The 24,856-nt window shown below is 54.5% G+C and overlaps 1 protein-coding gene across 1 annotated transcript; it reads right to left on the reverse strand.

Moving 5' to 3' along the window:
- Window positions 1-302: 302 nt before the first annotated feature.
- On the reverse strand, window positions 303-14,232 carry TRIM8 (tripartite motif containing 8). Its single transcript, XM_010356176.2, has 6 exons — window positions 13,462-14,232; window positions 3,870-3,965; window positions 3,307-3,540; window positions 2,472-2,503; window positions 2,224-2,339; window positions 303-1,862 (listed from the first exon to the last, which is right to left on the reverse strand). The coding sequence occupies exons 1-6, from the start codon at window positions 14,029-14,031 to the stop codon at window positions 1,255-1,257; spliced, it is 1,656 nt and encodes a 551-aa protein (XP_010354478.1). The 5' UTR covers window positions 14,032-14,232; the 3' UTR covers window positions 303-1,254.
- Between the last annotated feature and the right edge of the window lie 10,624 nt (window positions 14,233-24,856).

The raw sequence follows: 24,856 nt of genomic DNA on the forward strand, positions 1-24,856 counted from the left end.
ACTTTGCAAGACCCATAGAAAGGTGTTTCTCTTTTGTCCTCAGCTAAGAGCACATTGGCAGAACCTCAAAGAGATGCCAGGGCCCAGGTGGCATGGGGCTGGGCCTGGGAGGCCCTGGGCAAATATTTGTCAAATGAACCCAAGGCCAAGAGCAGACGGAGTCAGTGTCTGACGAACTGACATTCACAGGCCTGGAACCAGCTGGACCCAGGGGGCAAAATGAAGGCAAGGAGGGCAGGGGCCCCTCCCCACACTGATTCCAGGCCTGGGTGGGGGGACAGGGGAACAGGCGAGGCAGGGAGTGGGACTGCGCCATCATGTTTATTAGAAGGTTGGATTTTGGTGTGTGCTCTAGACAGATTACAGAATAAATACCTGCGCCTTGAGAACAGGAAGTCCACGATTCATACAAAGTGCTCACTACAGGAAGTTGCTGTGTCAAAATCCAGGCAGGGACCCAACTCCGGGCAGCCCCTCCTCCCTCCTGACCTCAACAAGGGCTGTGCTATTTATTTTATTTTATTATTTCTTTTATTTCTCTTTATTATTATTAATATTATTATTATTTGCTTTTAATGTGGTCACTATCATTGGCAAAGTTCCTTTTCCCCTTTCCTGGACATAGGGTTCCTGTCTTTAAAAGATTCCACTCTGAGGCTGAAGGTGCCAAAAGCTGCTTGAGAAGTGGCCTTTGAACTCCGTCTGGGAAGATGGTGAGGAGAAGGAAGCAGGAGAAATCATTCTTGGTTTAAAAAAATAAAAAACAAAAACAAAAGTCCCACAATCTAAAGGTCATTCCTTACTCCATCAGTGATCAAACTGCCCAAAAGGAAAACAAGAGGAGAAACAAACGTGGGCGTTCCTCCCTGGCAGGGTAAGAAGGGTGGGACCCCCAAGCTTTCAGGGAAGCTAAGGCTCCTTCCAGCCACGGGGGTGTGAAGGGGAAGGAGGAAAAAAGGAGAGACAGAAGAGAGCTCAGCGCCTTGACACAGACACTTTCCCATCTCCAGGGCCACCTGCGGTCCCAGCCCAGGCCAGCTCCCACTGTCACCTCTGCGTCCAGGAGATTCATAATAAAAAAAAAATCAGAAACAAAGCCAAAACCAAAACCAAATCCAAAAGGAAAAGACCTGGGGCAATGGAATGAGGAAGAGGGGAGGCGAGGAAGGTAGAAGGGCAGGTCTCTGGATGCATAACTCCCGAGCCCGGGGGCCAGGGAGGAAGATTCCCCAGCGCCCCGCCGCCTGCGTGGCGTTAGCTCGTCACGTAGTGTTTGGTGGACGGCTGCCCATACACCCTGTAGAAATCCTGGTGGCCGGGCTGCTGGGAGGCGTCAAGCCAGTCTCTGACCGCCAGGCTGGGAAGGGACTGGGGGACGGAGGGTGTGGGCGGGAGCGGGTGTGAGTACTCCTGCGAGGGCACTGTCCAGGGAAAGTGGCCGGAGCGGGGGTAGGGCTGGTGGCCACCATGGTTGGCCACGGAAGAACAGTAACAGTTGTCCACAGAACAGACGAGAATCTTGCGGCCGCCATACTGGGGGAGCATGGGCTGCTGGGCGGCGGAGCCATTGGGATACTGCGATGGGGGGAACACGGGGCTTGAGTGCACTGGCTGGGCGCCGCCCGGCAGGGCCACCAAGTGCTGCGTGGAGCTGCAGGGCCCCAGGGGCTGCCCAGACTGGCCCTCACCGCTGGCTGTGCCCGCCGCCCCGTACTGGCCGCCCACAGGGCCCGACGACGTCTCTAGGAAACTGGCCTCTGGGAAGGCCGTTGAGTGCTTGCGCTTTTCCGCCCCAGAGCTGCTCATGCCACAAGGGTACAGGGGGACACTCTGCAGGAAGGGCACCGGCGTGCTGAAGGGGCCTGTGGAGAGTTGGGGCAAAAGTCGCCAAAGCTCCCGCCCCAAACAACCTAGGCCTCCTCTCCCTGGGTTGGACCTGGGGACCATTGACACTTAGAGGCTCAAGAATGTTACATCTCAGGCGATGCTTGCTCCTCTACAATTAGGAGGTAGAGAATAGTTATATCCCCACTTTAAGTTGAACAAATGGAGGATGGGGAGGTCATGTTGCTTATGCACTGTCCCACAGCTACAAGTGGCAAAGCCAGGATATGAGGACAGGTCTCCCAGACTGGGCCACACTGCCTCTTGGAGGGAAGGCTCTGGCACTGAACCCCTCCCCAAAGGGCCCTGTCTTCCTTCGGCAGAACACCCCACCCTCACCTTCTAGCATTTTCCGCAGCTGCTTCTCCTTCTTGGCCACCTCGTTCAGGAAGAGCTTGGAGTTCAGGTGGCCGATCTTAGGGGGGGAAAGGCTGCTGCCTGTGCAGGTCTGGGTCCTGGGGGCAGTGGACGGGGCATCTGCTGTGAGGAGGCATCACCAGTGAGCCCGCCCTACCTCCCCGCCATGGGCCTGGTCCCCCTGCCCTCCCTAGGATGTGCCCCCGGGAGGGCTGGGGCCATCAGCTCACCTGTCCATCAGGATTTTCACAGACTTGGTGTTCTGTTGGGGGAAAGAAAAGGGTCAAGTCAGTGTAAAAGGCAGCCCAGGGAGAGCCTGGGGAGAGGGGAAGACAAAAGCTGCCCCCGAGAGTCTCCCTCAGGCCAGGTGGATCCTCTCATTCTGGACAGAAAGTGGCAGGGGTTGGGGTGGCCATTTGCGGAAGAAGAGCTAACATTTACGGAGCTCTTGCCACGTGACCCAGGCATTGTAAGTGCTTTCTGTGCATCTATAACTTCATCCAGATAGCTACCCAAGAAGAAGGGCTCTGCAGGCCCACACTGTTTTAGCTCAAGTCTTTGGGGCCAGATGTGTTTTGGAATTTGAAATTTTTTTTGATTTTAGAAGGAATATACAGTGCCTGTATCATATATTACATATCATCCCTAGCAAGACACAACAATCTAATACATCAACATTTCTGCAGCAAAATGTTAGAATTTTCATACCAAGTGAGATAAAGACCACAAATTGCCTAACATCAGTTCAGGTCAATTTGTGCTGTTAAATTAGATGCCAAAACTTGTTTCTGTTAGTTTTCAGAGATGTTTATAAATATGGAATTGTGGATAAAGAATAGTAGCCCTGTATCATCAACACTACTTTGCAGGTGAGGGAACAAGGTCTGGGATGTACCTATGACTTGCCCAAGGTCACAGTGCTAGAAAGAACAGGCAGGTGGATTTGAACCCATGCACGCTGGCTCCAAAGGCAAAGGCATGTGAGCTACAGGTCAGGGAAACTGCAGATCCCAATTTGGAAATGGCCCTCTGGGTGCCCACAGCCTGGTCCTGGGCCCAGCTCACCTTCATGAAGCTGACATCCTCCGTCTTATCAAAGAGCAGCTGCAGGGAGCCCAGCAGCTTCTTGGCCTCCTGCATGCGCTCCCCGAGGTGCAGCGCCTGCGCTGCGTTCTCGCTGCAGAACTTGGCCTGGGCCTTGTCCAGGACCTCCACTGTCTGCCGCAGATCCTCGTCCAGCAGTTGGTGCAGTTTCTCGTACTGCAGCCGAACTTCCTCCTTCAGTTGGCTCACTTTCTCCTGTGAGTACAGGGGGTAGGAGTGGGCATGCAGGTGAGCACTGGAGACCTTTGGTTTCCCCCTCTTACCCATCTCACATCCTAGAACCCCAAGTTACCAGGCTGCCCCAGGCTCCCAGGGGCAAGGTCTGACCTGCCAGTTCCCCACTGGTAGCACAGGGCTCTGGGCCAGCATCCCTTGGCACCAGTGGGTATCCACGGACAGTTCACTGAATGACTGATGGAGTGGTTCTGGCGTAGAGCCACACAATCAATCCTTAGTAAGGAACTCACCCAAAGCCCTGCACTCAAGCCACCCCCATCCCTCAGCATGGTCTTGGGCTTAGCTACCTCCACCAGGCGCTTGTCTGACTCGAGTTTGTACAGCTGGTCCTCAATGTCCTGCTCTCGCTCCTCCAGCCGGTCCTGCTGCTTCATGAGCATCTTCTGCAGGGACAGTTGGATGGGGGTGTCAGAGGGGCTGCGGCTCCAACCCTGACCCATGCTTCCCTCTGCACAACACATGCATCCTATGGATCCTTTGACCCGATGGCACCAAGCCTCTGCCACCCAGCCCCTCTGGGCCCCTCCAATCCCAGGGGCCTATTACCAGCTCTCCCCAGAATAGCTTCCCATGCATATTTATTTATTTATTATTTTTTTAGATGGCGTCTCATTCTGTTGCCCAGGCTGGAGTGCAGTGGTGCAATCTCGGCTCACTATAACATCTGCCTCCCGGGTTCAAGTGATTCTCCTGCCTTAGCCTCCCGAGTAGCTGGGATTACAGGCGTGCTCCACAACGCCCACCTAATTTTTTTGTAGTTTTAGTAGAGACGGGGTTTCACCATGTTGGCCAGGCTCGTCTCAAACTAATGACCTCAGATGATCTGCCCGCCTTGGCCTCCCAAAGTGCAGGGATTATGGGTGTGAGCCACCACGCCCAGCCCCCATGCATATTTAAACCCTGAACTTTGTGAGGCAGGGCTACACCAACCTCTGTTCTAAGCACTTTTCCTGTACAGATTTATCTTATCATCCCAGTAATGTCATAAGGTAAGTACTATCATTATTCTCATTTCACAGAAGAGGAAACTGAGGCCTAGAGAGGTTAAGTAATTTGCCCATAGTCATGCAGCTTGTAAATAGCAGAGCTTGGGCACAAACCCAGGTGATCTGGCAGCAGGGTCCACTCTTACCCAGTCTGTGCTGCCTCTCCCTGGGGAGCGTCATCTAAGAGATAAGTACCCTAAGATGCAGGGGGTCAAATTCCCTTCCAAAGCCACATGAGCCTCTGTCCCAGTCCAAAGATCTCACTTTATACTCGCCTTACATTAGGGGGCATCAAGCCTGCCACCCCCTCCCTTGTTCTTAAGACCAAGAGCTAGGACTCTGGAGTCCTGGCTAGCTCCCTCAGCTCCTCAGTGGGACCCAGGCAGAAAGGAGATTTGGGGTCTCCTAAGACCTGAGGCCAGGCTGCTGGAAGGTGCTGGACCAAGCTGCCCTTCTCAGCTCATAATCTCCTGTCCCTACAACCCCTTCCCTGCCAGCCACTTCATCTCTCCTGCCCTCCTCTCACCAGATATGCCTCTTCAGACAGGCTCTCTCCCCTGCTCAAAAACTCTCTGTGACTCCCTGCTATCAACTACTTTAGCATGGCAATGAAGACTCTTTTACATCCTGACTCTTCCAGCCAGCTGGGCTGGTATCCTGTCCCCAACACTCCGCACATGGAAACTCCCTGCAGCTCTAGGTACATTCTTCTGCAGCCCACAGTGTCTCCTCCCTCCCCTGTCTATCCTTCAAGGCCCAACTTAAGTCCCTACTCCTCTAGGAAACTTTCCATGACCCCCGCTCTGAGGCTGTGCAGGTCCCTCCCTGTCCTGGCTACGGGGTGGGGCTGTCCCATTCTGCCCTCCCTCTCAAGTTGTGCTGTCTAATATGGTAGCCACTAGTCATATGTAGCTATTTAAATCCAAGTTAACAAAAAATAAAAAATAAGGTCGGGCACTGTGGCTCATGCCTATAATCCCAGCACTTTGGGAGGCCGAGGCGGGCGGATCACCTGAGGTCAGGAGTTCGAGACCAGCTTGACTAACATGGAGAAACCCAGTATCTACTAAAAATACAAAATCAGCTGGGCGAGGTGGTGCATGCCTGTAATCCCAACTACTCAGGAGGCTGAGGCAGAAGAAACCGAGAGGCGAAGGTTGCAGTGAGCCAAGATCACGCCATTGCACTCCAGCCTGGGCAACAAGAGCGAAAGTCTGTCTCAAAAAAAAAAAAAAAAAAACAAAAGTTAAATATCAGTTCCTTATGCACCAGCCCCGTTTCAAGTGCCCAGTACCTACGTATCACTAGTCTCAGATATTAAAGTTACAAAATGTTACCATCATGCAGAAGTTCTATTAGACAGCACTATTCTGGAGTCTTCTAATTGCCTCACAAACCATGGTCTCATCTCCCTACAAAACAGGGCCTCTTAAGAACGGGGATTTGCTGCTGTCTTTCTCCACTTCCCTTCAGAGACCGGCCACACAAAGGCCTGGGCGGCTTGAGATGCATAACAAATTCACTCAATAAGCCCGCGGGTTTCACATACAAAATAAAATTCGCAAAGCAGCTCTGTGTAACCACAGACATTCACAGTAACTGTCATGCCGCAAGGAGTGGTTCTCTTTCTTCCTCTGTGAGGGCCTCAGAGTAGCCCTCCAGTTCAACGCCATGACCCCCACCCCAGTCACACCCAGCTGGCTCCCCGAAGACAAGCTGCCATCAATCCCTTCCTCATCCCACCAGCCCATTTTACGTAGGGGCAAACCAAGGCCCACCAGAGACTTCAGCCAGACCCCATTTTGTGTTGGAGGCTACTCTGGAAATAACCAGAACCCTGGGAGGAGGAGAAAGTGTGGGGGTGAGGCTTTCACCTCATAAGCTGGGTGCAAGGGGCACACACAACTTAACCTTTCAGTGACCCAGGACAGGACTTCTAAAAGAACCAGACCCGGGAGACCTTGCTCTGCCCCCAGAAGCACCAAGAGGCACAGGAATCTGCTGCCAGCCCAAGGGGTCAGAGCCCGACAGCACACACAGCATGGGCGGGCAGGCGCAGGGGCGCCCGGCACAAAGCTGCACATGCACATAAGAATACCTTGCCACCTGAGCCCCGAGCCCGCCTCAGGTATGCTGGAAGGCACAGCCACAGGTGCAAACGCACTTGACCCAACCCCCTCACAGGGAAGGTTGGACCTCCTTGGAGGCCCCAGACAATGGCGAGAGGCCTGGCACGATGGCGAGGAGGCCAGGACACTCCAGGAACATCAGGCCTGCTGACCTCCCCTGGAACAATTGGCCCTCAAATTCTTGCCTGCTGGCTGCCCCATGCCTACCCTCAGGAGGACAAGGTCCCCCTCAGGTACTCCTCAGAGTTCAGGTCACTCCCTCCATCCAGTGCTCAGGACATCTGAAAGGCCCTGCTGGCTCCACACATCTCTCACCATGGGCTTCCTGAATGGCTGCTTCTCCACGACCAAACCCACCAGGAGCTGGTTCAGGGCAGACCCAAGTGAGTCCCAGGGGAAGGGTAGGAAAGAGGCAGCTCCAAGGTCCAGGCGCAGCTTAAGGACAGGAACAGAGCTGTCCACAACCACCCCGCAGGCTGGTGGGTGCCCCTTTGCCCCATCCCTTGCCGATGCCCAGGGAGTGACCCCTCAGGGCACAGCAGAGGGATGGCCTTCCTATCCAGTCCTGGGGGGGTGGGGCTCAGCCCCTTCCCTCTTCTTCCAGGCTTTCCTCAGTTTTCCCTGGCAGCACTTCTACCCTGGGAGCCAGCAGAGTCTTCCCGAGCTTCTCTGTCCCAGGCACTCTGGGTGGGACACCAGCCCAGGCCACACAGAGGCATGGCCACAGTCCCTAGCAGGTGGGAGGGTTTCATTTCCCCCTCCTGCTGCAGAGGCCACTGGGCTCCTGTCTCTGCTGCAGGGGTTGGAGTGAGAGCAGGAAGGGGAAGGAGGCTGGCCAGGAGGTGCCAGTCAGGGAGGAGTTAGGGGGTTGCACTGGCCTGGCCTGCTCTCCCTCGGGGCCAGTTCCTGCTACAGACAGCGCCTTGGAGAACCGTGGGAGCTGCTGCCGCCTCAAGCCTGGGAAATTGGAAGGAAGATGGGAAATACCCACCTGCTGTCCCCTTCACGACCCCACCCCAGTTCACCAAATGAGCAAATCAGGTTGCCAGGACACTGGAAGATGCTGGAAGACAGGGAGCAGAGGAAGCAAGACCCAGACCCTCCACCACCAGCAGCCTCCTTTCCATCCCAACCCCCACCTGCCTCCCCAGGAAATGGCTAAGAGCCAAGGCCCCATTTCCCACCTGAGAAAAACCCATAGCTGAGATCGGACCGGATTTCCCAGCTCAGTTCAGAGCAAGTACTCTCCGCGCAGGCAGATGGGGCTGGGGGCACCTTACACACGCTACCGCCCCCCCCCACACCCACCCCCCAAGGTGCGTGGCCTGGACTGCGCACACTGGAGCACGCAGGAGCAGAGCAGAGCAGAGTGGAACGTGGCCTGGGCTAGAAGCTCTGGAGGCCCCAGGCCTCCAGGGAGACGGGGACTAGGTGGGGCCCAGGGAGGACCTTCACACCCCCAGCCCTGCCTATCGGGCCTCAGGCCTTCGGTGATCTGCCCGGAGCCTGTGAGGACAAAAGCATGAAGAATCAGGAGCCACCATTCCTCAGCTTTACCATTGCTCCCTCTGACTCCCCTCCCGGCCTGGAGCAGGGAACCCTGAGTCCCTACAGTCCTGCCCCAGGAAAGCCTCATGTCCCTCTGGAGCATGACTGGCCACGCCAGCTGCCATTTTTGATGCCAGACTAGACTGGGCAGACGGGTGAGGCTTGGGGACTCTGGGCTGTATAAAAGTTAATAAATAATAATAATAAAACCCTCAAGTCAACCTTGAAGAGAAGCAAGGTCAGGAGGAAACAGGGCCCCAGGGACTGGGAAAAAGGCAGTCTCCAGGTTTTCAGACAAGACCAGCGCTGGCTCCAGAAGCCCCTGTGGTAGTGGGAGAGGCAGAGCAGGGAGGGGCAAGAAGAGGGGGCTGGGCAGCCTCTTCCTGCTCAGGTCCCTGCCCAGTGACTCTCCGGCCAGCTCCAGCTCTGGCTCCAGCCCCCTCCTCAGAGCCACCCCATCCTAACCCTCCCCTACTCCTCCCCATGGTCCCTGTCCCCATCTCTCCCTGGGTCTCTGGGCCCATAGCACTCTCCCCTTTCCTCAGAAAAGCTTCTGCCTGCCCTAAACCCCCTTTCCATGCCTCAAGCCTCTGCCTTGGGCTATCATGTGAACCCCAGGCTGGGGAAACCACAGGCCACAGAGGGAAGGGGCTCCAGGGCAGGCGCCAGGGCAAGGAGAGAGGCAGCACCTCAGATGCGAGCCCGGCAGACCCCAGAGAGGGCTTCCCAGCTGCAGAGTGGAATTAGCTTTTGCCATGCAGAGAGCAGCGCTCTGGGGCAGCAGAACAAAGAGGCGAGAGAGAAAGCCCCCCTTTGTCTAGCTTTGAATGCCAGGCCAGTCGGGAAGGAAGGCTTTCCCAGAGCCAGGGAGGAGGCCAGCCAGGCCAGCCTGCTCTGCCCGGGGCAGGGGCCCAAGCCGGGCTTGCTCCGCCTTGCCAGACTGTGCCCAATACAATAGCACAGGACCCATTCGGCTCCTACCTCCAATACCCGCCACAGGCTCACTCCAAGGGGAAGCCCATCTTTCCCTCCTCTCCCCGACACCCCCACCACAGGGGGACGTCCCAGGACCCCTGACAAACTCACAGCCACCAAGCAAGGATCACCTGAGCAGGCACTCACACAGCAGCACAGTAGTGCTGCCAACTGTCAGGAAGGCACACTCAACTTCAACTCACAGGCACTCAGCAGGCCTGGTAGGCAGACACGGCCGCGCAACTAGGGACTGAAGTCAGGCACGCTGTGCCTTCTCAGAGACACGCATGTGAGATGCAAAAAAATCAGTCACATCCAAGATACACGACCCAGATATGCTGGCTACACATGCACACACACACACCTGCAGACAGACATGGACGTGCGGCCACCCAGGGCTGCAGGAGTCAGAGTAATCAATATTGTGTGCATGACAGGTGCCCGGCCATGTCAGTAGGATCCTGGGATGGGGGTGGGCAGCTGGGCCTCTGCCTGAGGCTCCGTTTCAGGGGCAACGGAGGAAGGCCAAGCCAGGGCCTCCTTCCACGAAGACTCGGGGTGGCCAGAGAAGGGGCCACATGATCCTCACACCACACACACACGTGCGTGCACACAAACACACACTCCTGCAGGAGTATGGTCTGCTGTGGGGAGATGGAGCAGAGAGGTCTGCACTGCTGGAGTCAGGCTGCAGCCCCAGCCTCAGCACCAGCCCCAGTAGAGCCAGCCCTCACTCTCACTGCGCACTCAGAGACAGACAAATGGAGAGGAAACCCAGGATTCCCTCCAGGGTCTCAGGGTGACCCCTCCAGCCACCGGCAATGTGCACAGGATCTCCTCACTCCAAGCAGGGGCAGATCCCACACTGGCCCAAGCAGTGGGATCTCCTCCCCCAAAGAATACCTCTTCTTGACTCTGAACCTGAGAATGCAAGGAACAGGGTCCTAGCAACATGTTCAGCCTTGCTCTGGGACGCCAGGGACGATGCAGAAACACAACTGTAACTGCACAAGACTCAAGCAGATACACCTGCATAGACACACATGCACCACATACCTGCAGGCCCCTCACACATGCAACCGGGCCTGCACTTGGGTCTTCTTTCCATGTCGTGGGGGGTCATGAGATAAGGACACCCCCCCCCCAGCTCCCACCAGTCCCTCATTGCTTTAGATGAACTCCTGAACCTGGGGGCCAGGAGGGGTCTGATCACTCAGGACTGCCAGGCCTGAGCCCACCTGGATGTCCAAATCTTGGGCCCTTAGCTTCCCCACAACCTCATGGGAGAGCACATTTAGGATCTAGGCACATCCTAGAGAATGGTCTCGGGACCATCCAGTGAGTATTCAGGACTCAAGGCAATGTGGCCGAAACACTGGCTTCCCAAGGGAAGATTAGGGCAACAACCTGCTTGGGCCTGATTCTGAGAGTCCCCCTTGTAGTCCCCCAGGATGGATGGAGGCCCTGCTCGCCCCTCCTGCTGGGTCCCTGCTCTAAGGCATGGCCCATGTACACCTGTGGATGCTGTGAGTATGTGATGGTGAGGCCACCAGGGAGGGATTAATCTGGGTTTCCTATTTCTAGCCAATTGACAGGCATGTCAGCAATCCCCCTGGGAGGGCAGAAGAGGATGCACAAGAAGCAGAGCCCAGATTTTAACGCAAATGCCAGGTCTCTGTGCTTCTGTCCCTGTATCCTGGGGAATTCTGTGGCCCTCACCCACAATACCAGCAAAGGCCCTTTAAGGCAGACTCCCTCCAGCAAGGGAAAAGGGGCCAAGGAAAAGAGCTCCACCCACTGCCCCTGTTTGGCCTACAGAGAGTGCAGAGGGTTCTTCCATTCAGGTTCCTATGGCTCACCCCCTCCTCTCCCTCCTGGGAGGGCAGGCAGGGCCCCTATTCCTCCACATTCAATAAGTCAAATTCACACTTGAGTGACACTGGGCTACTGAAGGGTTTCCAACCCCAGTGGCCTGGGGCACCAGAAAGAATCAGGGGCCTCCGGAGGAGGAACCTGGAGAAGGATGGGGCTCAGGCTGCCACTGCAGGGCACAGCTGCTGAACACACAGAATTGCACATCTGGCCCTGATGCAACCCACTACTTCTGAGCCTGCCCACACCAGGCACAAGAAAGCACACGCACGCGCACGCACACGCACGCACGCGCACGCACGCACACACACGTACACACACCCTGCGGAGTTGTGGACAAAGTTCAGTGCCTGCTTCCATCCATTCCACAAGTCTGGAGATGAGGGGCCTACTGGGGGGCACCCCAGGGAATACTCTGCATGCACGTGCCACCCACCCACCCCTGCCTGCGCCCCAAACTGTAGAGATGGGAGACAGGTGCATTGCAGGGCAAAGCACACAGTCTCAAAGACACTCAAAAACACAGACACCTAAAGCTATCCTCCTACACCAAGTCAGGTATAATTCTGTTTCTCCCCCACCCCAATTAAAGACATCCCTAGCGTTCAGGCCAGCTACAGCAGCACTGTGGGTGCGAGCAGGCATCTGCACATCGCCCAGGTTACTGCCCCTCCCCTGTTCCTTTCAGCCACATCTCCTTTCCCCTCCTCTCATTTTCCACTGCCAATCCCAGGACAGAACTGGACAGCCCTCCTTTCTCCTGCCTCTGCACTTTTCCCGGCCTCCTCCCCCAGCCCTTCCATCTTTATTAATAGCAGCAGCTTCCCAATACTGGGGAAAGTGTGGGCTGTGCCTGCCCTGAACTGGGGTGGAGGACACAGCGGGTGGAGGACACCCTTCCTTTAAGAAACCAGAGGCCTATCCTGGCACACAAACCCAGGGCTAGTCCATCCGATTGGAAACTAATTATACAGTAAATCGTATTTGCTGTCCCTGCCCCAGCCTGTGGTGGCCCTCCTGCCTTTTGTTGGTTGTATGTGTATGTTTTTTAATTGCTAAACAGTGACTCATTCTGACTGGTCCCCCCACACAGGAAACAGCCCCATCTCCAATCATGCCCTGAACAGAGCTTCCTCATACCCAGCCTCCCCACTGGCCTCCACTAACCTCCAGGGATCCCCACCCAGAGACACTCCCAGTCCCACCAGAGCGCAGCCTAGCCCCCAGATATCACACCCAGGCCCCAGGCCCCAGGTCCCAGGCCCCAAGGTGGGGCTTCAGAGAGGACTCCTCGTGTCAGACCAACCCCTTCCTTTCGGTATGACTCAACCCTGAAAGCCAGAGGACTGGGGAGGGACCTAGGAGGAGCCCCCTCCACTGAAGGGGACGGAAGTATTGCCTCAGTCCAGCTCCAAAACTAGGCCCAGAGGCCTGAGGGGGGAGGCGGTTTGACATTGGCCGCGGCCGCAGGGTGTATACAATGGGAGGGGACGCGGTTCTGTAATCACCCAGCCGGCAGCCCAGGGGAGCCAGCTGCCTGAAACCAGATTTCAAGGCGGCTCAACCTTAAACCCACAGGATTCTTTTTCCGTCTTCCACTTCCCCTCCCCAATTGTGGGAGGGCAGCGAGAGGGTTGGGCTAGGCGAGAGGGCCAGGATGATGAAGACACATACTTGAAGGTTTGTTCATGCGGCCCGTGCGACACACAGGCAAGGGCAGCGATTCTCACACAGGGAGAGCCGGCTCTCGGGAGGAATCCAAATAGCGGAGCCGCTGTCTGGGCCTCGCTGGCTGCCCAGGCCCTGTCCAGAGAGATGGCCGGAGTTCTGCTCTCCCTCCGGAAGCTCCCCCCACCCCCTCAACGTGTTTCCAATAGCGCTGAAAACTAACATGGCTGCTTTTGTTTACTTCCTCATTGGTATGCCAGCATCATGGATCATGTCAGCCACAGCAGCGGCACCGGGACACTCATTACATAAACAGCAGCTGGAGAGGCAGGACCGGGGTCACTGCCTCGGTGACTTCCCGTAGGGCCTACAGCAACAAGGCTGGGGGAGGGAGCTGCGCACCACAGAAAAGCAACACCCAGACTCTACCCCTGACGGTCCCACACCCCAATCCCATAAAGCACTCAGAAGACGGACCCTGTGCGCACAGGTGCGAGAATGTACCAAGTAGCGACCCGGGGCCCTTCTTCCCAGGATCCTGTCCCCAAACTTTCAGAGAAGAGTTTGGCCAGGGGTTACTGGCCTGATGTCACAAGAGTCAGCCTGTCAGGATGGGTGGTCCCCGGGAGGGAGGGAGGGAGGAAGGAAGGGACTGTGTGTGTCTGTGTGTGTGTGCGCGCGCGCGCGTGTAGGGTACTTGCCCGGATTTCATTCCTTCGGATCTCCACGTCGCACACCGAGTGTCCCTGATGCGCGCCGCTGTAGTAGCAGCAGTACTGGCACACGGCCACCTGCTCGGCCTCGCAGTGGTAGAGGCGGTAGGCGTTGTGCTGCGGGCAGCTCCAGGCCCGCACGTCGTCCGCCTCCACCAGGAGGTGCCCGCGGGCGGTGGAGGGCTGCTGCAGGTGCGTCTGCACGTGGGACTGGCAGCAGGGCGCCTCGCAGCGCAGGCAGACCTTCTGGGCGGGCAGCGGGGGGCCGCGGCGGCAGAACACGCAGTGCAGCGCCGCCGGCGGCTTCTCCACGTGCAGGGCGTTGAACTTCTCCACGATGTTGGTGAGCTTCAGGTTCTTCTCCAGGCCCGGCTTCTGGTTGTAGGCCTGGTTGCACTCTGGGCAGCGCACGAGGCCGCTGTCCTTAGCCCACGCCTCGCCGATGCAGCCCCGGCAGAAGTTGTGTTTGCACGGCAGCTGCACTGGTTCCACGAAGACGTGCAGGCAGATGGGGCAGATGAGCTCCTCCTCGAAGCAGTTCTTCCAATTCTCCGCCATGGCGGCCGCGGGCAGGGGGGCCGGGGCAGGCCTCCCCGACTCCCCAGCCCCGGGGGTCCGTCCGGAGCCGCTGTAGGCCCACCGAGCCCCGAGCTCCGGCCCCAGCTGGCCCCGACGGTCGCTCAGTCAGCAGCGCCTTCCGCGTGCCCGCCCCCCGGAGGAGGGAGCCGCGGTCCTCACGCCGCGCGCGCAGCCGGCTGCGTCTCCTCCTCCTCCCGAGCGCCTAGCGGGAGGCGGCGGACTGCGCCAGGGCCGCGGCCGGGGCTCCAGCCCTGGAGGGGAGCTCCGGGGTCCAAATTCCATATAAGAGGCCGCCTCCCCGTCGGCGCGGCTAGGGCAGTGGCGGCCCGCGGCCTGCGCTCGGCCCCGCGGCTGACATTGGGGCGCGCCCCGCAGTAGACGGAGCCTGGTAGCAGCACACTTCCTCCGGCGGCGGCAGCAGCGGCGGCTCCTGCCTGGCTCGTCGGCGCCGCGCCTCCCTCGCGAGGGCCGGGGTCTGGGGTCCGCGGGGCCAGGAGGCGAGGGTGGCCGCGCCGAGGGCTGCTAGATCCGGACGGGGCGGGAGGGGCGGGCCGGCGGTCCCTGGGCCACGGTGCGGGCGTCCCCCGGCTGGCTGGCCGGGCGCGGGCTGCGGGGCGCGGGCGGGCCGACTCCGGGGCGCTGCGTGCGCGCAGGGGCAGTCATTCAGATGAAATTCCAGTCCCCGGCCAGAGACACCAGCCCGCCTCTGCCTTCCTCCTCCCTTCACAAATAGAAACGGAAGGGGGAGGGAGAGAAGTGGAAAAAAAGGCAACCGGCGAGGGAGGGAGGGAGAAGCTCCGGCCTGACCCCCGGGCGGCTACTTCTGCGCTCCCCCGAGGCCCGGAGCCCCCGCCGCGGAGAGACCCCGCGCGCCCGTCTCCGCGCTGGGCGGGCGCCCGGGCTCTGCTGAGGAAAACAAGGATTGATCAAACTAGAAAGGAATTTTTCTCAACTGCTAATGAACAGGAGGCTCGGCTCCCGGCCCTCCCCTCCCCTCCCCCGGCCCTCCCCCTTCGCCCCCCCCGGCCCCCTCCCCCCCACTTTCTTTTCTTCTCGGCCTCTGCTCGGGCCTGGAAGGCTCGGGGCTGCGGTCGGAGCCAGCCTGCGGCGGCGGGGCCAGGCCGAGCCACCTCCCTCAGCGCCCAGCCATCTTGGGCTCCGCGGCGGCGGCCGGGGTCTGGGCGCACTCGCTGAGGGGCCCGCGGCGTCCTCTAGCTCCTTTTTCTTTTTTTTTTTTGGTGAGATTTTTTTTTTTCCACGGGGAGGGCTGGCGGCCTCCAACAAATTAGGAGAGAGAGAGGGGAGAAAACGCGAAGTCCCGATTTCTCTCCACCTCTGCTCCACCCACCCCGGTCCTGTCCAAAAAATAAAAAAAAAGATGAGAATTGGAAGAAGTCGGCAGAAAGGCGACCGCCCGCGGTCCCCGGCTGCTGCCCAGGCGACGCGTCCGGGGCGGGCCCGCGCCCGTTGCTCGGTCCGAGGTCCGTCTGTCTGCCCGCGGCTTCTCAAGAGAGGGGAGGGCGCTTCGGGCAAGGTCTCCGCAGCGGCTGTAGCCTCAGAGCTTTATCCTCAGATCAAAAAAGAAAAAAGAGGAAGAAAAAATCCCAACCCCAACACTCTCATCACAGCCACCTTCAGCCATCTTGCGCTTATTATTATTATTTCAGGAATAATCTGTTTAATAAAAATACCTCCGTATCCAGCCCCTCCCCCGCGTCCTGGGGTCCCCGCCCCCTTTTAATAATAATCGCGATAATAAAAACGATCGGCTGGCCGGGAAGTCCGCGGCGGCCCTTTCCTGCCTCGACTTGCTCAGGCCCGGCTCTCCCCACGGGAAGGGGCGCCGCGGGGTGGGGGTGCGTCCCCGTCGCCCGCGCCAGGAGGAAAGGGCGCCCTCGCCGCCGCCGCCGAGAAGAAGGCGGACGGCGGAGAAGCCGCGGCCCGCGGGACCAGCTGGAGGGGCACTCGGGGGTCCCGGCGCCCCCGCCACGGCCCGGCCTGGGAGTCCGCAGCCGGCCGTATACAATGGGTTTGGAGCACAGCGGGGCAGGCAGGGTGGGGAAGCGAGAGAGCTGGAGGCTGCAGCGAGCCGAGCTCCCGGGCTGGGGCGGAAGGAGACGGGGGGGTGGTGTCCCTACATCAAGGCCAGTCCCGCTACTCGGGAAGGGGGCGGAGAGTCGCGGCGGGGGGGCGAGGAGAAAGCGTCAGGCAGCGCCTTTAATCAGCACCCGCAGGTTCTGCCCACCCGGCACTGGCTAAAGAAACGGGCGCGGGGCCGGGGGAGAGGCGGGGCGTGCTTTCCGGAAGTGCTGTTACAGCTGCCGGGCGCCTGGCTCCTCCCCCTTTCCCTGTTGCGTTGGGGCTGTTCCGGAGACTGCTCCTGCTATTGGTCCACAAGCTGAGGCTCCACCTCTCTAAGGCGGGGCAGACCCGAGAGTCTCACGTGACTCTCACAAACTTGGGTACTTTAAACATTGGGATGGGAGGGGATTTTCCGCGCTTGTTAAAAAAGCGATAGCCTGGCGAGGTGGCTCACGCCTGTAATCCCAGCACTTTGGGAGGCCGAGGCGGGCGGATCACGAGGTCAGGAGATCGAGATCATCCTAGCTAACACGGTGAAACCCCATCTACACTAAAAATACAAAAAAATTAGCCTGGCGTGGTGGCGTGCGCCTGTAGTCCCAGCTACTCGGAGGCTGAGGCAGGAGAATGGCGTGAACCCGGGAGGCGGAGCTGGCAGTGAGCTGACATCGCACCACGCACTCCAGCCTGGGCGACAGAGCGAGACTCCGTCTCAAAAAACAACAACAAAAAAAGCGATAATGCCACGGCGTAGTGGGACCACCTCTTCCCGGGCCTGAAGTGAAGACTCCTGTAGCTCTTTACCCAGAGGAAAAGGAGCCTTTGTCGGTCTGCTCAGCAGTCTGGTGGAACTGAGTAGGGAAATGCAAAGGTTCAGTGTGGGGAGATTTCCCGACGTCCTTAATACTTTTACCTTCATCCCCGGCGCTTTAAACTACCTAGCAAGATAGGCATTTATTCCTCAATAAGGAAACCATGGCTTAAAGCACTGCAGAAATCTGCCAAGGCCAATGGTCAGTCAATAAATCTTTAACAAAAGATTTTTCTAGGCCCTGGGAATTCCCTGAAAAACGTACAAAAAAATTTAATGTAAATATACGTAGAACAATTTTCGTGATAGAGAATAACAGGCTCACACAAAGGCTTTCCGAAAAAGTGACATTTGAGCTGAGACCGGAATGCACACGAAGAGTCAGATAGGTGAAACCTGGGGGAAGAGCAATCCAGTCAGAAGAAAAAAACAAATGCAAAAGCAATAGAACAGGCAGGTTCCAGGACAGAAAGAAGGCCATGTGTCCAGGAAGAAAGGTAAGGGCCAGAACACACAGGGGCTTCCTTGTATATCTATTATATATTATATAATAGTACACTTACTATAAGTGTGCTATATAAGTGTAGTATAAGATACTATATAAGTATACCATATAAGTATAGTATACTGTTATATATAGTATATATTACCTCTAGTATCGGATATACTGTATATGGTGATAAGTATATAGTATAAATATACTATATGTATTATATGTATTTATAGTATATATTATATATACTATACCATATATTATATATACTATAGTATGCCATATATTATATATATGATACTATATATACTATAATATGCCACATAGTATATATACTATACCATAAATTTTATATAGTATAATATGCCATATATTATATATACTATAATTATTGTTTTTTGAGACAAGTTTCACTCTTGTCGCCCAGACTGGAGTGCAATGGTGTGATCTCGGCTCCCTGCAACCTCCTCCTCCTGGGTTCAAACAATTCTGCCTCAGCCTCCCGAGTAGCTGGGATTACAGGTGCCTGCCACCACGCCCAGCTAATTTTTTTTTTTTTTTTTTGAGATGGGGTTTTGCTCTTGTTGCCCGGGCTGGAGTGCAATGGCACTATCTCAGCTCACTACAACCTCCGCCTCCAGGGTTCAGGTGATTCTCCTGCCTCAGCCTCCTGAGTAGCTGGGATTACAGGCACGTGACACCACGCTTGGCTAATTTCGTATTTTTAATAGAGACAAGGTTTCACCATATTGGTAAGGCTGGTCTCAAACTCCTGACCTAAGATAATCCACTCGCCTCGGACTCCCACAGTGCTAACATTACAGGAGTGAGCCTTCATGCCTGGCTATACTATAATATTTATGCTCTCTCTATATTTTTCCCTTCTTTCCTCCAAAAATGTTTTAAAAATTATTCCTAGGATTTGGATCTCAACAAAAGGCTGATGGTAGCACCATTTACTGAAAAGGGGAAAATTGAACAGGATTAGATTATTTGAGTAAGACTGTTTTCTTTTCTATTTTCTCTTTCCTTTCCTTTTTTTTTTTTTTTTTTTTTTTTTTTGAGACAGGGTTTCACTCTGTTGCCCTGGCTTGAGTCCAGTGGCGCAATCATGGCTCACTGCAGCCTCAACTTCCCAGGCTCAGGTGATCCTACCTCCTCAGCATCCTGAGTAGCTAGGACTACAAGCACACAACACAGCCCAGCTAAATTTTTGTTTTTTTTTCTAAAGTCAGGGTTTCACCATGTTGCCCAGACTGGTGAGTAAAGGGACTTTCTAAGTTGAGTTGGCCCATATCCCAATGGAAATGTTGAGGAGACAATTGTGTATACAGACCCAGTGGGGATGTTTGTCCTGGAGATAGGGATTTTGGAGTCATCAAAGATTATGTTCTAAATGGTAGAACTGAGATTGAAATCCAGTTCTATATGACCCCTGGGTCCCTGATCCTCTGAAGACAGAGCCTGTCTTTAGCACTTTGCATCTCTTCACATGGGAGGTTGTATGCATGGCAAGTGAATATGTGAATGAATGAATGAATGAATGAATGAATGAATGAATGAATGAACGAACAAGGAGAAAGTGGCTAATAAGCCCTGATCCTCAATTCCATGCTGTAAGGATGGTGTGAAGAAAGAAGGTCTAGCATAGAAGCAGTTGGAGGTCCCTTTCTGGCCTCCTTGCCAGTGACCTCCAGTATAAGCAATCTAAACAATTCCTCACGTACTGTCTTTTTTGAACACTCCCCTTAACTTGTAAGATATCATTTGCTTCTTGGCCGGGCGCGGTGGCTCACGCCTGTAATCCCAGCACTTTGGGAGGCCGAGGTGGGCGGATCACGAGGTCAGGAGATCGAGACCATCCTGGCTAACATGATGAAACTCCGTCTCTACTAAAAATACAAAAAACATTAGCCAGGTGCGGTGGCGGGCGCCTGTAGTCCCAGCTACTCAGGAGGCTGAGGTGGGAGAATGGCGTGAACCCGGGAGGCAGAGCTTGCAGTGAGCTGAGATTGCACCACTGCACTCCAGCCTGGGTGACAGAGCGAGACTCCATCTCAAAAAAAAAAAAAGAAGATATCATATGCTTCTTGTTTTCTTCTTATCTTCTAATCAGAGATGTCTCCAATTTCCATCTCATAAATGTTGGCAGTCTTCAGAGTTCTGCTTTCCATCCTCTTCTCTTACCAATCTACACCCTGGGCCTATCTCCTTTACTCCTGAGCTTTATGACGATCTACATGCTGATGACTCCCCAGTCAGTATCTCCAGGCTAAATCCTCACCTCCTGGTTGCAGATCTGTATAACTCACTATGCTATCTGCAGAGATGTCCCACAGGCACCTTGAATTCAATGTATTGGAAGCCAAACTCATTATCTTCACATTCCAGCCTGTTCTTCCTCCTGCATTCCCCATCTCAGTCGGTGGACCTATCAACAACTTGGTGTTTTTTTTTGAGACAGTCTTGCTTTGTCACCCAGGCTGGAGTGCTAGTGGTGCACTGCAACCTCTGCCTCCCAAGTTCAAGCGATTCTTCTGCCTCAGCCTCCTGAGTAGCTGGGAATACAGGTGCGCACCACCACGCCCAGCTAATTTTTGTGTATTTAGTAGAGACAGGGTCTTGCCATGTTAGCCAGGCTAATGTCGAACTCCTCACCTCAGGTGATCTGCCTGCCTCAGCCTCCCAAAGTGCTGGGATTACAGATGTGAGCCACCGCGCCTGGCCTCAAACAACTAATTACCAAGCTGAGGATGAAGTAGACAACCTTGACAGCTGTCTGTCCCTTACTGCCCTCCCTGACCCCTCATCCATTCAATCAGATATTGGGTCCTATAGATCCTTCTCTTAAATCTCTCAGATCATCCATTTGTAATCTGTTGCTCACATGACATCCTCATGTGGAGTTAGAACAAACATCTCAAACTCAACATGTTCAAAAGGACACTAATTTCTGCTCCTTCTTAAACCTGTTCCTGCTGCCGTATTCTGCTTTTCAGTGAACCAACCCTTCAGCAGAGCTTTTTTTTTTTGAGACAAGGTCTCTCTGTAGTGCCCAGGCTGGAGTGCAATGGTGCAATCATGGCTCACTGCAGTGTCTGCCCCCGACCTCAAGTGATCTTCCTGCCTCAGCCTCCAGAGTAGCTGGCACTACAGGTGTGTGCCACCACACCCAGCCAATTTTTGTACTTTTTGTAGAGATGGAGCCTTGCTATGTTGCCCAGGCTGGTCTTGAACTACTGAGCTCAAGTGATCCACCTGCCTTGGCCTCCCAAAGTGCTGGGATTACAGGTGTGAGCCACTGTGTCGAACCGGCCAATCTTGACTACTTCTTAACCTCTCCATTACTTCACCGTAATCTCTTGCCTAGATTATTTCAGTGTATTGTAACTGGTTTCCATGCTTCTGCCCTTAACTCCTGGAGTCACTTCTCACTGTAGTAGCCAGGGTAATCTTTTTTTAAAAAGTGGCACAATCTTGGCTCATTGTAACCTCTGTCTGCTGGATTCAAGCGATTCTCCTGCCTCAGCCTCCCAAGTAGCTGGATTACAGTGTGCACCACCACACCCAGCTGTATCTTTAGTAGAGACTAGGTTTTGCCATGTTGGCTAGGCTGTTTTTGAACTCCTGGCCTCAAGTGATCTGCCTACCTTGGACTCTAAGAGTGTGGGGATTATAGGTGTGAGCCACCACACCAGGCCCCAGCCAGTTTTTTAAAAAATATAAGTCACAATGGCCAGGCATGGTGGCTCATGCCTGTAATCCCAGCACTTTGGGAGGCCGAGGTGGGCGGATCACCTGAGGTCGGGAGTTCAAGACCAGCCTGGCCAGCATGGTGAAACGCCGTCTCTACTAAAAATACAATTAGCTGGGCACGGTGGTGCATGCCTGTAGTCCCAGCTATTCAGGAGGCTGAGGCAGGAGAATTGCTTGAATCCGGCAGGCAGGGATTGCGGTGAGGCGAGATCGTGCCATTGCACTCCAGCCTGGGCAACAAGAGTGAAACTCCATCTCAAAAAAAAAAAAAATATATATATATATATATATATGTATGTATACACACACACATATATATACACACATATATATCTATATATCAGAAAATGTCACTCCTCTGCTCAAAATCTTCCAATGCCTTCTCAATTCAACCAGAATAAAGGTGAAAGTTTTAGAATTCCCTCCGAGGTCCTGCACAGTCTGGCCTCTGTATAATTTTCTAGCCTTCTCTTCTCCCACTCTGTTGCACTCACACTGGCTTCCCTGGTGCCCTCAAAGACACCCAGTGTGTTTCTCCTTAACTCCCTCACCCTTTGCAGATGCTCTTCAGTTTCCCTGGCCCATCTGCCCCCAGATAGCCCTATGGCACACTCCTTCCAGTAATTGAGATCCTTATCCTTTGTTCAAATGTCACCTATGCTGTGAGGCCTTCCCTGACCTCTCTGTTTAAAATGCATCCCTCCCTCCAGCCCCACTTTCCCTTCTCCTCTGTTTCTCCATAGCATGGGTCTCTATGTACGATATTTCCTCCTTTTGAAAATTATTATCTGGGCTGGGCGTGGTGGCTCACACCTGTAATCCCAGCACATTGGGAGGCCCAGGTGAGCAGATCACGAGGTCAGGAGATCAAGACCATCCTGGCTAACACGGTGAAACCCCCGTCTCTACTAAAAAAAATACAAAAAACAGCCGGGTGTGGTGGTGGGCGCTTGTAGTTCCAGCTACTCGGGAGGTTGAGGCAGGAGAATGGCATGAACCCGGGAGGTGGAGCTTGCAGTGAGCCCAGATAGCACCACTGCACTCCAGTCTGGGTGACAGAGCAAGACTCTGTCTCAAAAAGAAAAGAAAGAAAGAAAGAAAAGAAAGAAAAGAAAGAAAAGAAAAGAAAAGAAAAGAAAGAAAAGAAAAGAAAAGAAAAAAGAAAAGAAAAGAGAAAAGGAAAAGAAAAGAAAGAAAGAAAATTATTATCTGGCCGGGCACAGTGGCTCACGCCTGTAATCCCAGCACTTTGGTAGTCCAAGGCGGGTGGATCACCTGAGGTCAGGAGTTCAAGACCAGCTTGGCCAACATGGTGAAACCCCCATCTCTACTAAAAGTACAAAAATTAGCCGGGCGTAGTGGCAGGCACCTGTAATCCCAGCTACTTGGGAGGCTGAGGTGGGAGAATTGCTTGAACCTGGGAGGCGGAGCTTGCAGTAAGCCGAGATCGTGCCACTGCACTCCAGCCTAGGCAACAAGAGCAAATCTCCAGCGCAAAAAAAAAAAAAAAAAGAAAGAAAAGAAAAGAAAAGAAAAAGAAATTATTATCTGTCGCCCATCATTAAAATGTAAGATCTGTGAGGCTGGGCGCATGGCTTATGCCTGTCATCCCAGCACTTTGGGAGGCCAAGGCAGGTGAATCACCTGAGGTCAGAAGTTCGAGACCAGCCTGGCCAAGATGGTGAAACCCTGTCTCTACTAAAAATAAAAAATTAGCTGGGCATGGTGGCACATGCCTGTAGTCCCAGCTACTTGGGAAGCTGAGGCAGGATAATCTCTTGAACCTGGAAGGTGGAGGTTAGAGTGAGCCGAGATCGCGCCACCACACTCCAGCCTGGGCGACAGAGTGAGACTCTGTCTCAACAACAACAACAACAACAAAGTAAGATCTGTCAAAGGAGGTATTTTCTTTAATGCTAATACCTCCTTTAGCATTGTGCGTAGAGTGGGACCTAGCACATTGTAGGTGCCTAATAAATCTACGCATGGTGCGTAGACGTAGAATGGGACCTAGCACATTGTAGATGCCTAATAAATATTTGTCAAATCAATAAATGAATCCCATTCTCTCCATCTAGGTAGATGCTTCTACCCTAATGCAAGCATCACTGGTCACTTTTCCTTCATTCTTACCCCCTTTCAAAACATTCTCCATCCAGCAGACAAGGAGATGGTCCTAAAATGAAAGCTTGATGCCTTAAACCATATACTCCAAATTGCACTCTAGTTCCCAACCAGAGTTTTAAGGCTTCTACCCTTGTTGTTTTGACTGCCTGGAGAGCTTATGAAAGTAAAGTTTCCTCTTGTTTTGCTCAACTCATCCTTAAGCATGCTTTAGGTTTTAACTTAGATGTCACTTCTTCAGGTAGTCTTTTTTTGAATCTCCCCAGATTGGGTTAGGCACCTGGCTGAAGTCACCCTGATAAGTGGTGGAGCTGGGGTAGGACAGGAAGCAGCTTACTGCCTTCCTCTTTGATGGTTCTTCCTCGTAAGTATGTGTTTCCTTGTCTATTTCCCCTCACTGCACTCCGAGCCTCTTAAGGCAGGGCCTGAGTCTGGCGTCTCAGCATATAACAGAGTGCCTGGCACACACTTGTTCAAAGAACAACAGTATGTTTTCTAGTTCATTCCCACAGTGTTATTGTAGAGGCTTGACAATGCATGGTTGGCCTTCATCTGTCCTGTAAAGGTTGAGACCCAAAAGCTCCATTCTCCGTCCTTGCAGTGCTCTCATGGTACTGAAATGTATGGGGTGGGGATGGGTGAAATTGGAAAATCAAGGAAGAGGGTCTCTGCCCCAGTAAGACCAGTTCTCTGGCCCCAGTAAGACCACTACTCTCATGATAACCCCCTCAAAGTCTCCCTCGTCCTACAAGTTACTTGGAGAGCTGTGCTCATTCAAGCCATGGACACCCACCAGCAGTCAGTTGCTTCTTCCCCCATGCTGCCCTCACCTCCCAGACTTCTTGGCAATAAGAAGGAAAGGAGGGGATGGGTCAGTCCCACCATGTCCCCTGGAAGGGGCCTGGAGATGGCTGCCCCTCTCAGACCACATCCAGACCTGCCCCTGCAGGCTTCCCCCTTCTCCTGCGCAGCAAATCACCCCACCCTGGCCTCCCCACCACTTACCCCCTTGCAGCCTGCCGCCACCTCAGTGCCTGCCTGGCTGGGTTGAGTCACTTGTAGCTTGCATTCTTCTTCTGGTTAGGCCAGTTTGGCAAATCTCTCAGGCTCCCCGGCCCCCCTGATGCCTGTGGGACTCCCTCCCCAGGGCACCCAGCACCCCAGATGAGGCAAAGCAGACGCCTGGGAGGAATGCACAGGACTTTCTGGAGGAGATATTACAGATGGCATGGTAGATCTCTCTCCTCCTTAATTCTAGGGCTAGGGTCTCTACCCTGGGCCCAGGAGTCCTTCTCTTTCCAGAAACAGCCTCAGCCTGGTGTCTTGCAGAACCACCTAAGCAGAGGATCTTGCTATTCTGCATTCTCTGGGGCAAGAACTTCACCCTGATACTGTGTCCTTGTAGGCTAAAGTCGGATGAGGATACCTTCCCCAGCCCCCAGTCTCCAGGGAGAAAAGGGAAAGGGCATGAGGGCCCCAGACAGGACCTACTGCATTGCTCCATTCGAGAGTTCAGTAAGAGGCTGCAGGGGAAGGAG

The sequence above is a fragment of the Rhinopithecus roxellana genome, chromosome 11, assembly GCF_007565055.1.
Source record: "Rhinopithecus roxellana isolate Shanxi Qingling chromosome 11, ASM756505v1, whole genome shotgun sequence".
Lineage (NCBI taxonomy): Eukaryota > Metazoa > Chordata > Mammalia > Primates > Cercopithecidae > Rhinopithecus > Rhinopithecus roxellana.

Bases quoted from the DNA above. Each gene is read 5' to 3' on its own strand.
- TRIM8 (XM_010356176.2), bottom strand. From the start codon at position 14,031: ATGGCGGAGAATTGGAAGAACTGCTTCGAGGAGGAGCTCATCTGCCCC. The intron at 3,541-3,869 runs GTAGCTAAGCCC...CTGTACTCACAG, and splicing joins CAGACAAGCGCCTGGTGGAG to GAGAAAGTGAGCCAACTGAA. The intron at 2,340-2,471 runs GTGAGCTGATGG...CACTGCCCCCAG, and splicing joins GTGAAAATCCTGATGGACAG to GACCCAGACCTGCACAGGCA.